The 13,583-nt window shown below is 47.6% G+C and overlaps 1 protein-coding gene across 6 annotated transcripts in view; it reads right to left on the bottom strand.

Annotated features, from left to right (window-relative positions):
- The window catches only part of Shc3 (SHC adaptor protein 3), a 121,736-nt gene extending 109,026 nt beyond the window's left edge, over nucleotides 1-12,710 (bottom strand). For 5 of the 6 annotated variants that reach the window (XR_012910362.1, XR_012910361.1, XR_012910364.1 and 2 more), the window contains exon 1: nucleotides 10,220-12,710. Coding sequence is in view for 2 of the 6 variants with exons in the window: in XM_075969656.1 (XP_075825771.1) it covers nucleotides 10,220-10,696 (477 nt within the window). In the remaining 4 variants the exon portion in view is untranslated. The remainder of the gene's footprint in view (nucleotides 1-10,219) is intronic. The other variant, XM_075969655.1, reaches the window with a different exon arrangement.
- Nucleotides 12,711-13,583: the final 873 nt, after the last annotated feature.

Below are 13,583 nucleotides of genomic sequence, written 5' to 3'. Positions count from 1 at the left end.
TCCATCCAAGGTCCCTGGAATGTTACAGAAGACGGGGAAGAAATCTTTGTAAACGCCAGAAGATGGGGAGCAGTGTTGTGAACGCTGTCCTCTGGATGTGGTCATGGTAGTCACAACCCACAGCAGCCCTGCTGCTCTGCACCCCAATGCATCAACATCCCGGTGTGAATAGGGGAGGTGTGTGTGGCTCCAGCCCTCCCCGAGGGACTCCTGGCAGTTTGCCTCACTGGGAAACGGTAGTCATTTTCTTCACTTCTCTTACACTGCCCTGGCTCCAGCAACTGACCCGTATCCATAAGGAAAACAATCCTCCCACCTGAATTAATACGTCACAGTGCAGAAAAGGTTACACTCATTACAGGAGGTGTGACTTCCGATGAAAAGAACCATAGCTCGGTTCTTCAGAGAGAGCCGCCAGCACCTTCTCGTACAGTGAAGTCCTTAACCAAAGCAGTCCTTCCACCTCTGAGACCCGTGAGGACCCAAATCCCCTGGCCTTAGGAGAGGGTGGAGAGGGCAGAGCAGGCAATGGGCCACCAACTTCTCTCCTACTGATGGGCATAGACAGTGGGAGGTAGGTAGACATTTCAGCATCCAGGACTCTGGCCCACCTCTGACTAATCCCACTTTCTGCTAGTGCTTACTGTCCGTTGTTTAATTTGGTTAAAGTAAAAAAAAAAAAAAACACCCATCAAAAACTTTATTGAACATTCCATAAGAGCACATCGTGTGTGTGTGTGTGTGTGTGTGTGTGTGTGTGTGTGTGTGTGTGTGCGCGCGCGCATGCATGTGTAAGAGTGCTTATGTGTTTGCAGGAGCATGGTAGGGAGGTGTATAAGACACACTTGGGTGTCCTTCCTCAGGCACCATCCAGCCCTGTTTCTGGTGTTGTTTGTTTATTTGTTTGTTTGTTTTAGATCCACTGGCTGGGAAATCACTGAAAAACCTAGATTGTATGGTCAGCAAGCCTCAAGGATCCCTCTATCTCTGCCTCCCTTGCACTGGAGATTACAAGCACATGCCCCCATGCTTGGCATTTTTAGTGAATTTGGTCAAATTCAGGTCTCCATGCTTACCAGGAGAGATACTTTAGCAACTGAGTCGTCTCCAGAGTGCCACTAGCGCAAATCTTAAAATGCAACTTCATCCATACAGTATCGCTCTTATGAATATTTGAAATTAGAGGGAAAGGCCATGGTCACACACCTTGGCAGAGAAACATTCTTCTTTCTTGGGTGCCTAGGGAAACCCTGTCCCTCTGACACATGTGATGTCATGTATCCTGCTGCTACACTTGCTACTCCTTGTGTGGCGATGCCAGGCGGGGCATGCAGGCTGCTCCAGGTGCCAATAGGCATCTGAACCTTGACACATTCAGGATCTGAGGACCCAGGCTTCTGGTTCTGTAAAGACCTTGGAACACCGGCCTGAGGAGACAATACTTGATAAAGTGTTGGCCATGCAAGCATGAGGAATGAAGACCTGAGGCCGATACCCCAGATCCACATAAAGAGTGGGTACAGGAGAATGTACCTGTAATTCTATCATTGTGGGTGTGGACTCAGGAGAACCCCTAGGGCTTTCCTGAAGAATTGGCAAGCTCCAGGTTCATTGAGAAATCCTGTCTCAAAAACTAAAGTGGAGAGCAATTGAAGAAAATATCTGACATTAACTTCCGGTCTCCATGCGTATGTGCAAATATGCACATACACACTCATGCACGTACACACACACACACACACACACACACACACACCTATTCACAGTTTCCTTTGCATGTTAGCCAGTTTTCCCTTACTATGACAGAATACCTAAGATACCCTGCTGAAAAGAAAGATGTCACTCACAGCCTCAGCAGCTTTTCCATTCATGGTCACTGTGAATTTACTGTGAGACAACAAACACATCAGAGTTATTCTGATTTTAAACATATTTTCTTTAATAGGAGTCCTCTATTTGGGATAGTGGCAGTAGAAATGTTTAATATTTGCAAGGTAAAAGGCAATAGTATTAAATTTATTCTCAGTAGGTACCTCTAGACTGTCAAGCAACTACCGGCTTTGTGCCTACGGAGCTCCACCGAATGACCCCAGCCGAGTGTGGCTGATGTGAGGCCAGATGAAGGCCAAACTTCAGGGACTGTGAAAACCTGGGGCAGAATAAACTTCACACCTGGGATGGTGACCAGGACGCTGCTCAGATGGTAAAGCGCTTGCTCACAAGCACAAAGACCAGAAGTTGATTCCAGCACACACAGTAAAATAAAAACCATTAAAGGCAGCATATACCTGTAATCTCTGGGGCTAGAGAGACAGACACAGGTGGATGTGGGGCTCACTGGCCAGCTGGTCTAGTGGTGTCAATGATCTCCAAGTTCACGGAGAGACCCTATCTCAGACACTAAAGTAGAGAGCAACTGAGGAAGACATCCATTTCTCTCTCTCTCTCTCTCTCTCTCTCTCTCTCTCTCTCTCTCTCTCTCTCTCTCTGTCTCTCTGTGTGTGTTTGTGTCTTTGTCTCTCTCTCTCTCACACACACACACAGAATTTTGAATGGATTCTTTGCTTCTTTTCTACCACCTTAACAGAAGAAGAGAACATAGACTCTGTGGTGTAGGTTTCCTCTTTGGAACAAGAACACACTTCAGAAGAGACCTTTGTGTGACTTCACATCTGAAGCCTCAGCACAAGAACAATGAGTTATCTAAACTTTTTTTCCCCTCAAAACATCTTGGCTTTGAGTGGTTTCCAATGTATTCACGTGGCTACCAGGTGATCAGAAACCCAGAAGCTCTCTTGAATACTGCAGGGCCCCTTCTCAAGCTAGCTCTTCAAAATGCCTCTTCTGAAGGTTTGGGCTGTGTGGGCAGTTTCTCATAAGATCTGCAAGTCACAGCTAGAAACCCAAACCTCAGTACCTATGGCACCCCACCCCAAAGCAGCATAATACATCCCTACGCCTGGAATCCTGGGATCGATGTACCGATGAATCTGACAAGCTGCTGCTTTCAACACAGCAAGTTCTGAATATTGATCCCTTGAAGAGGAACCAGCTCGGAACCAGGAAGATGTGAGCTTCCAGAGAACAGCAGCAGCCATCTCCTGCGGGTGGACAGGAGAGTCAAGAAGCCCCCAGATCCCCCTAGTAAGCATGAAGATACGCTATGCAGAAAGTCAGATCTCAGTCCTTGAAAAACTGCTTGCCGTCAAGTGATCCAAAGGAGATCCTTAGTTCCCCCACTCTGGCTTGATTAGCACCATTCATAATTATTCCAAAAAAAAAATTATTCCAAAACTTGGGAGAAAATGTGAACACAGGTAGATGTACCTAACAGGGGTCTTTGTTGGTGTCGTTGCTTTGGTGGGGAGAAGGTGATAAGAAATCAAAGTAGAACAAAATGAGTTGTTTTCTGCCACTATAGGAAAGCAATAATTACAACCTGGAACCAGTAATTACCAGAATCACATGGGAAGTCATGTGTATTCACTACACATGTACAAATGCCAAACATATTAGCAAGCAGTTAGTCATATTTCATGGTCAGCATCTATCCTTAGAATACAGTCATACACACTCTAGGGTCTTTATCTACCCTAAAGTACAGCCATACATACTCCAGGGTCATTATCTACCCTAAAGTGCAATCTCTCTCTCTCTCTCTCTCTCTCTCTTTCTCTCTCTCTCTCTCTCTCTCTCTCTCACACACACACACACACACACACACACACACACACACACAGCATCCAGCCTTTAGTAGAGTAACAAACACTGTGGTCAACATTCATTCTAGTACACAGTTACACACACCCCATGGTCAACATCCATTTAGTGCACACACACACACACACACACACACACACACACTGTGGGCAACATCCTCCCACTCTGTAGTCCTGTGTTCAATGTCTCCTACCTGACCAGTAGTTTTTATCCAGCACATGTCAAAGGTTTTATGTGGTAATACGCTTTCTCCTCCTCTCCAGATAGTATGTACACCCGGCCATTTCATTATGAATTAAATGATTCCACATTTTCCTTATCCATTGTCATGAGTGTGCTGGCTCCTCCTTTCCCCTCTCATCCCTACCATACTTTTTCATCCAAGCTGGCACTGGTGTCTGCTCTGGCACAGCAGTCCAGCCCTCTTCCTCCCAGGCAAGTGCCCTTCTGAAGGTACAGTGCCTGTCACAGATCCATCTTTCTTTTTTTTAAATTTATTTATTTATTAAGGATTTCTGCCTCCTCCGCGCAACCGCCTCCCATTTCCCTCCCCTCCCTCGATCAAGTCCCCCTCCCTCATCTGCTCGAAGAGCAATCAGGGTTCCCTGACCTGTGGGAAGCCCAAGGACCGCCCACCTCTATCCAGGTCTCCTAAGGTGAGCATCCAAACTGCCTAGGCTCCCCCAAAGCCATCTTTCCAATTAGGCTAGATATCAGAGCCAGAACCCTCCCAAACATGACGTCAACGTTTCTACCAGTCCAGCCTCCTGGCTTTAAAGACCACCAATGATATAACTTCCAAAGCAGGCACGGTAATATCCAGAGAGATGAACTACCATGCAAGCCCACACCAAGTAGCACTGCCTCTCACCAGCCAGCCTCAGACTCTGATGCACTATAACCCAAGCCTGTGAGACAACCCAACTTCCCTGTCACCAGGGCTTTGCTTAAAGGGTATTTAACATAGAACCTTTCAAAACTAGGCATCTGTGTAAAGGTAAAACCCGGTGCAGAGGACTGCCTTGTACAGGACAAAGTCTTGCTGATAGCTTATTGTTCAGGGTGACTTTGTTCTTAAGCGTGAATACAAATGAAACATATGAGGTCATTGGGCATTTCTAGAAATGAGACATTTGCTACTTTCTAACGAGAATGAAAATAGCACCAATTCAAACACCATTGGTTGCTCGGCTATGGGTTGCAGAGGCAGAAAGGGGTATGTATATGTGTGAGTATATGATACGTGGAGGTAGGGGTATGTATGTATGTGATGTCTGTGAGTGGGGATATGCGTCTGAGTATATGATGTGCGATGTGTTGCATTGTGCAGTCAGTGTATTTGTGTATATATGGAGGGTGTCATGTGTCTCTGTGTGTGTGTGGTATATAGCATGCATGTATCTATGCAGGATGAGGATTATATGTTTGTGACATGTGCTGTGTTTATTTGTATATGATTAAGATGTGGAATTTGTGTATATGCAGTGTGTGTATATGAAATGTGCTATGTGTGTATGTGTGCAATGTGCAGCATGTATATATCTATTCAATGGGAGGGGCGTGGCATAGTGATGTGAGATATGAGCCTGTATGTAGTGCATGACATGTGTGTATATTTATATGGTGTGTGTGGTGTGTGAGATGTGTATTTATGTATGTGGTGTATATATGTGTGTAGTGAAGTGTGTGTGTATATCTCTGCAATGTGTGTGTGAGAGTATTATGGAATATGGTGTGTGTGGTGTGTACTTGTGGCACGTATGTATAGCTCTGCAGTGTATGAGAGAATGGAGATATGTGGACATAAAGTGGTATGTGGCATCTGTGTACACCTGTGCATTGTGTATGTAAGATGTACAGATGTTTTATATATGGTATGTGGTGTGTATGTGTGTATATGGTAATTGGTTATAATAACGTGCGTGTTTGTAATTACATGGGGCGTGGGGTTGAACTTTGTATGTGTGGTGTTGTGTGTATGAGTATTGTGGTATGGGTATATATCTATGTAGTGTGTGTGTGTGTGTAAGATGTAAAGTATATACGTATGTGATCTGTGTGGTGTATGGCATGTGTATATATCTGTGCAGTGGGGAGTAAGATATGGATGTGTGGCAGGGTGTGTTCAGTTTCTACACCGACACTTACGTCACATGAGAGAGGACACACTTTCCAGATGAAATTAACCAGGAATGCCATGAGAATTTCTAAAGATATCGTTCGAATGTTTTAGGCAATGTTTTCGTGCAAGCTATACATTACAAGGTTATTAAGAGACTTTAAGGGAAAACAACTTTTAAAGTTCAACTCCTCTAGAACTAAAACAAAATTTGATTTATTCCACTGCCTAAGGCATCATGGACACACTAAAACGGACTTGTAGTGACTGTTTGCTATGAACTTCAGTCACAGTTACTAAAGAGGAGCTGGAAGAAAGGATGTCTTTATAGATGAGTCCAATCAAAATTTAAGAACAAATTTCAGGATAAAATTAGTTTAAAAAATATCCATAAAGATAAATAGAAGATTAATGAATAAAGCAGATGGCTCACACACCCCAGATGTCATCAGATTCATTAATCAGAGAAAATAAAATTGTTTTAAAAGAGTTTATAAAATAAAAAAACAAGTCCTTTTTCCAGAAGAAAACCAGTCCCAAATACCAGGGAATAACAACTCCTTCTCGGTTGGTAAAACCTCCTCTAGCCCTGGGGATTCCATGGTAGAACTCTAGCTGAGCATGTGTTGGGCCCTGGGTTCAATGTCTAATACTGGGGGAGAAATTTCCAGGAAGCTCGTCATCTTCATTCCAGTAAAAGGGTAATACTCACAAGCTGAAATACAGCTATCAGCAGGACCTATGAATAGCCTAAGCTGCCAGCTCCCTGAGTGGCAATCACGGCATGCCCAGCTCTGCACAGGAGCCTTGAGCCTTAGTCCATCATTTGGATTGTCTTATTTTGACCGTTGGCACTTGAACCTGCCCTAAATGTGTTCACTGCTCAGCATATCAACCCCTCTTGGCCTTTTAAAGTCTGCATTCTAAACAGCCCTTCATGTGAGGATCACACTGGAGCCGAAGGCTGGCCTGGGGCACACCACAGTCTCACACCCAACAACTGTAGTCTCAGCTTCTGCCAAGCAGTTCCAAAACCGGACCTGAGGCCTGCGTGTCCTCAGAGGTTCTTCAGGGCCAGGCTCAGACTGACTTTCCTTCCTAAAGTCTTCCTAGAACCAGAGAGGAGAAGGAGGAGCAGCCTGAGTGATCCACAGGGCAGTCACACCACACGCAGGTGAACCACTGCCAAGCAACCCTCCTTCATCCCCAGCGTGTTACAGACCATCACATCCAAACAAACAGAAAGCAAACTTCACATCCAAACAGAAAGCAAACTTTAGACAGACATGTAATGACACTATTCATGGTTCTTTGCTGTTAGGATGTTCTGCTATGTCTATCTGGGGTATGGTTTCTTCTTCTTTCTCTTTTATGCTACCACAATTGATCAAGTGCCCGGGCTACTTCGAGGGCTACAGTGTTGCCAGTGAGGCCCGGCTGTCACTAGTCTAAACTTGAGCCCTCCTGAGTACATAAGCCTCTGCCCTTATTTAATAGCAGGCTTGGGGGGCTGTGACTAAGTTAACAGAGTGCTTACCTAAGATGCTGGAAGCCCCAAGTTTGATCCCCAGCCCCAGGGGATCTCCATGAACTTGAGAGGCCTATATACACCTGCAACTTCCACACAGAATTAGGTAGGAGGGTCAGAAGTTTAAGGTCATCATTGACTATATAATAAGTTCAAATCTAGGCTGGAATGCTAAGACCTTATCTCAAGAAAGGAAAAAAAAACTTTTTTTTTTTAAAAAAAGGAGGGTAAACTAATAGCAGGCAGGGATAGTTGAAAATACAGGTTACATATGCTATTAGCTTGGAATTCCGCTGGTTGAGAATTTTCTCAGTTTCATTTTTCCATCCTTCACTGGAAATGTCAGCAGCTGCTGAAGAAATGCTTTGATGTTGTGTCAACAGCCAACACCCATCAGGCTGCGGTGTGTACAGTACCCCTGTCCTGTAGCTGAAGTATCTGAGTCTTATCACTGCAGCGTACAGCATCCCGTGACCACCTACCCCTAGGTACTTCTTGCAGAAAACCTGTGATGATGCCATGTAGAAATCTTCCAGAGAGCTGGAAAGCATCTGGGACTGCCTTGAACTTGGAAAACAGAATTTTATCAAATGGAATTAAGGAGCTTTGCGAACTACAAACCTTCAGATTTTAGAACTGAGTTCCTGTTATAAAATGCAGGCTTTTAAAAGCATCAGAAGAATCCTTCACTCCTCAGTAACACTAAATTAAAAGATTTTCAGTTTTTCAATAAAACAAGTCATTTTAAAATTCAGCATGCCAACGTGGGGAATCTGCTCGCGTGTGCCCACAGAGGGTCATTTGATCAGCTGAAGGCGACATGCACACAAGACTACATTTTTCCTTTAATGTCTGGGCTTCTTTCTGTGTGAACTCGGACTTCTGCAGGGATGCAGGGACCACCTCTGGGCTTACGTTCACATGACACCACTGTTCACAGATGCTAAACAACAGGGACAATAGAGGACAGTACAGGCCACTAATGACTGGTACCATGCACCTCCATGTGCCAGGATCCCTGGGGCACTGCTGTGTCCTCTCCCTTGGGGACACAGGTAGCCTCAGAGTAGGCCCAATAAGCTTTCTGACCCTCAATGCACTGCCACTGGCTCTGAGATAACGCAAACCTGTCCCCACAGAAAGAGTTTAGGCTAAACCACTATCTTCCTATGTTCCTCATTTGGCCCAGACCTTAGGTAAAGTGGTTTTTCTACCTAAAATACCATCTTAATTTGTCTGGCTGAATATTCAAATTCCAGATTCAATGACGCGCTCCTTGGGAAGGGATACAGCCGACGTCAAGCAAAGTGGTTCTTTCAAAGCGTGAGTTTGAGAATTGCCCCTCATTTTGAAAACAGCCTCTGTGTTCTGGCTAGCACACAACAGCAGCTTTGCCCAGCTCCACGTGCTTGTCTTAAATGCTTCACAAACAGAAGCATAAGATGCCATTATGAAGCTAACAGAGATAACAAACATGTTCTAGTCATGGTTTAGCCTCCAGGTAGCCGTGGTTTGGTTTCTGTTTGGTTTCTTGCTTCGTTAGTTTTACTCTTTAGACCCTGGACATATCATTTAAATAAGCAATATTCATCCCTTTAAAGATTAAACTCAACCAAATGTGTTTGTTTGATGCTGAGCTGTGTCCCTTTTGCTAAAACATGATGCTAAAGTATGATCTGCGTTCAGTAGCTGAGAGGTCAAATTCAAGTGCAGACTGGAGGGAGGGGGGAGGTTCCGGTGGCCACATTCTCTTTATGTGTTTTATACAGTCAAAGATAGCATGCATTCCTTTGGGGATTTGGTTCCAACCTGCCAAGATACAGCATATTTACCTGAAGATGCACCATGTGGGTTTTTTTTTTTAATTGGATCTGTAACTAGTGCTTACAGACCAGACTGTTCTACAGGTTTGTCAATGCAGGTGGTGGGGAGAGCTTCTGTCTCATCAGAAAAGCCACACCTGAGGTAAGCCCCTGGCCTCTCTCCTGGCCCTCACCTGGGAGAAGCATGGCCGTGGCTGCTTCAGCTGGTCAGACTGGAGGAAATGGGTTGGTAGATTACCTGAGCTGTAATGAGTACCTTAAACACCATGCTTGTGAACTGCAGGAATTCTGCCAGTTACATTGTGAATTTTTGAAAAACGATTAACATTATTTGTGTTGCAAGAAAAACTCCTTTCCAGCCTGGGGGAGCAAGAGCCCCAGCCTCATCCCCCTCTTAGCTCATTTGAAGGAAAGACTACTATTACCCAACTACTCCTTGAACCAAGACAGTTCAAGGCCGAAGAGTATCTTTTCAGGTAAAACACTAGAACCCCTCTTACAGGAAGCAAGGCTGCCTCTGCCCTGACATCCAGAAGTTGGGCGTTCTTGCTCTGGAGGGGAAATGTGGCCCACCCCGCCGCCACAGAAGGACACAGAAGTTGTGGCATTGGTGTACATCCCTCATTGGGGCTTGGGGGAGGTGGCTGCCACGTCTGACTAGTGTACTTCTGGTAGGCCAGACCATGATCTCAGGATGGACGCCTAGAGCGAGAGGGGACATTGGCAGGACTCCTGGTGAAGTCAGGTGGCAGGAGTATGCCTCAACACCAGTGCTCTGGGGAAAGCAGGCCCCATGCGAGGTGACCAGACAGTTCAACCTTAACCCTACGTACCAGCAAAAGGCACATTTGTAGTTCACTCCTTGCCCTGTCGAGCAAGAGGATGGCTAAGGAGGGCGCATTTCCTCACATCCAACAGTCGTCTGTGTTCCCCGCACCTTGGGGCTTCAGAGGACATTTGTCCCAAGGCGTCCCGACTCCCCCACGCACCCTGGCCCAGGACCTTCGCCCAGCTGTGTGGGTTACCCACCTTGACCACATAGGTGACTCCCGGCCCCAACACCTGCTCGCTGGCGTGAGGAGCGCCCCGCGGGGGCCTGGGCAGCGGCTCGTCGCCGGCCCGGCTCTTCCTGGTGGCGCTCATGCTGGCGGCCTGGGCGCGAGCCCCGGGGGTCGCGCTGCCACCGTCCGGGGCCGCCAGGCTGGGCGCGCTGCAGCTGCCCGAAAGCCGCGCGCCCGCCCGCTCCCGGGCAGCGGACGACAGGCCGCGCAGGCCGGAGCTGGAGAGTTTCAGGTGGGACACCTTGTGGAGCAGGTGGCCCAGGCTGCCGGGCCCATCGTCCGGCGCCTTGCGCAGCGCCTCGCCCGACACCAGGTAGGGGGTCGCCGCGGGCGCCGCCGCCGAGACCTTGCCGCCGCTGCCGCTCACCGACAGATTGTGGAGAAGGTCATCGACCGATGTCACCGAGTCATTCCTGAAGCGGTTGTACTTGGTGCGTGGAAGCATGCCCCTCCGTGAGCTCGCCGCATCCGCCCGGGCGCTGCTGGTGCCGGCCCCGGCGCGGGCTGCCGCGCATAGCACACGAGCCGCGGGCCCCGGAGCGGGACAAGGAGCTGGGGTCCCGGGACAACCTTTCCGGAGAGGGACAGCCGAGGCCGACGACCGAGCCCTCACACCGTTACAAGGCAGCAGAGCAACCGACACGCAGCGCGGGCCCGGGAGACCACGGGTTGGGGTGGAACGCTTGCCTTGCAAAAGTCATAGTTGCCGCTGATGGAGCGCCCAGCTGCACGGGGCTGCTCCCAGCAAAAGCGTGACTCACTCTGAGGAGACCCTTCTCAACAAAGGCTCGGTGAGCTCCGCAAACCACTTCCTGTAGCAAAAAGAGAGAGAGAGGGAGAGAAGAAAACGACATCCACCCGCTGACAGCAACTACAGCCAATCAGTTCTCAAATTTCCTTTTTCTACCTTCGCAGATATTTCCTTCCAATCTTTGCTTTTTCATCTACCCCTGCCCCATCCTGCATTTGTGCCAAAGTTAAATCCAGTTCCTTCAAATGATCTCTTGAACTTTCCAAAACCCATTATTCCATGCTAGGGTTCGTTCTTCCCCTGCCAAGCTCATGAGGATGAGCCCCAGAAGTGTCTGACAGCGAGCGATGCGTTAAAATGTGACGAAGGCTTTTTAAGAAGTCTTCAGGCAAATCCTGATGAATCTTGATTTAGGAAGCAGCAACAATTTTTCAGCAAAAAAAAAAAAAAGGAAAGAAAAAGGAAAAGAGGGGACCCTTCACCATCAGGTGAAAATGTAAAAAAATAAATAAATAAAAGGCGTCGGTTTCCTGTGGTTTGCTTTTCTTGTTCACATCCACAGAGCAGCCATGTGTGTCTGCTGGCGAATGTCTGTGTCGATGCAATTCCTCAGACAACACATGGGAAAAAAACAAATCTGCACATGAACTTCTTCTCAGTACAGCTCAGGGGGTCTTGCCTGATCATTTACAGCAGCCAGCAGCCTTTCTCAGTCAGGATTAAGTTGAAAATCTACTTCCAAAAAAGAATGGTGCTTCTCTGATGAGCGGCAACAGGCTCCAGAAATCCATGCCAAGAAAGAAAAAGGGAAAAAAGAGGGTTGAGCTCTGAGCTTTATTCCAACTGAATGTGTTTAAGCCCTGGAAGCACTCCTTAGTAACACCACCAATCCATGTCAATGTCCCTTCAGCTGCTGCTTTGCAGCCCTGCAGTCAGGCAGGAAAAAAAATGTGGCTGCTCTAACTGCCCATCAAATCCACAGGAAGAGCGGCCTCATCCTTGGGAGTCAGGCTCAGGCTTGCAATGACACACACAGGCCTTCTTCCTGGCGTTTAGGAGAGCAGGACATGGACAGTCTCCCCGAAGGTCTGTCCAAGATTCTGAGACCCACTGACCCCTTCCTCGGTGGCCTCTGCCAGGTGGCCTCATGCATTAAGATGAATAACCTGCATCACAGGGAAGTCAACCGCTGTCAAAGTTTCCCGGTAACTTCTGTGCCAGCGAATGCTTTTGCCTTCTAGCACACTAGCAGGTCACCCTGAGTCTTCTCACGCCCAGGGCTGATCTCAGGTGGCTGCGAGGTTCCCAGGCTTTCTGGGAGCCCCAGGAACGGAGTTTAGGGAGTGTCACCCATGGCGGGCGCACGGGTGAGGCCGGCTCCAGAGGACGAAGGAGCGCTGAGCAGCCAGGCCCGCCCTGTCGCAGCAAACGCGTCCCCACCGCTCTCCAACCGCGCGGCAGCCCTAGCCCAGAAGCCACCCCGCACTCTCTTTTTTCCCTTCCCCTAGCTTGCATAGCAACAGCAGATGCGCACCCCACGGACGATTTCGATGGTGATTAGAGTCCCCCTCCAATCTGAAGCAAGTCAGCCCCACCATTCCCAAACCGTGGTCTTCATTAGAAGCAGACAAAAAACGACAGAATGTGAATGAGATGCTGTTTGTGTGAATGAAAGGGCCAGCGAGCGAACCAGCGTTTCTGTGAATGGAGCGGGGCCTTGCAGCCGGTGCCAGGCAATCCCCTGGGCTCAGGCGGCCTCAGCCAATGAGCGGCTGCGCCGATGACTCATTCAACAAAGGCTCGCTCAATAGTGGAAGATTCCATTTCAATCAAGGGCGGGATCTTTTATCCAACAGCAATGTGGGAAAAAAAAGAGAGAAAGAAAAAAAATAACACCACCCAGATTGATTACAAAAATGCCGGGAGGAAGAGACAAGCCTGTGTAGAGAGAGGCGAGAAATTAGCTTTATAAGGATGTTGGAGACCAGTCGGGTCAGGTCCCGGTGAAGCAGGACCACTCTCTTGGAGGTGAGCTGTACCCAAACTTTCATTCACTGGTTCTTCTACATCATGGAGCAGCCATGAATGTACCAGCTTTTATTATGAATGCACACAGAAGGCACAGTCAAAGGCTAGCCTCTTCCCCCTGAAGTCTTTCCTAATAAAGAAATCAAACATCTATGCCAGCTAAGCCTCCAGAGAGGTGGAGGGGGATCCCAAAGCTGCATCATTAACCCTTTAGCCAACAGGAGACTTTCAATTCTATTATGAGGCCAACGGAGGGAAATGAGTGAGAAAATATGAATGGCAGTGTAAAATTCCATACAAAAATATGCTCGTTGCTGTGTGCTGTTAATATTTCAAGAATATAATACAATACAGTAAGACTGCAGTTAACTGGAAAATGGTATAAATGTTTTGGTATGCAAGAAAGAAAGAAAAAAATTTAAAAAGCCCAAATGCGTCAGATGGAGTTCCACAGCCCCTGCAGGGGAGCTCCGCTCACGTGCTGAGCCCAGGAGAGCCCTTTGTTCCCCCTGGGGAGCCCTGCCTTGCTTATTTTAAGCACTATTCTCCAAAA

This window comes from Microtus pennsylvanicus, chromosome 4 (genome assembly GCF_037038515.1).
Source record: "Microtus pennsylvanicus isolate mMicPen1 chromosome 4, mMicPen1.hap1, whole genome shotgun sequence".
NCBI classification, from domain to species: Eukaryota; Metazoa; Chordata; class Mammalia; order Rodentia; family Cricetidae; genus Microtus; species Microtus pennsylvanicus.
The sequence above is the reverse complement of the archived record's forward strand: the minus strand, read 5'-3'. Positions and strand labels throughout refer to the sequence as shown.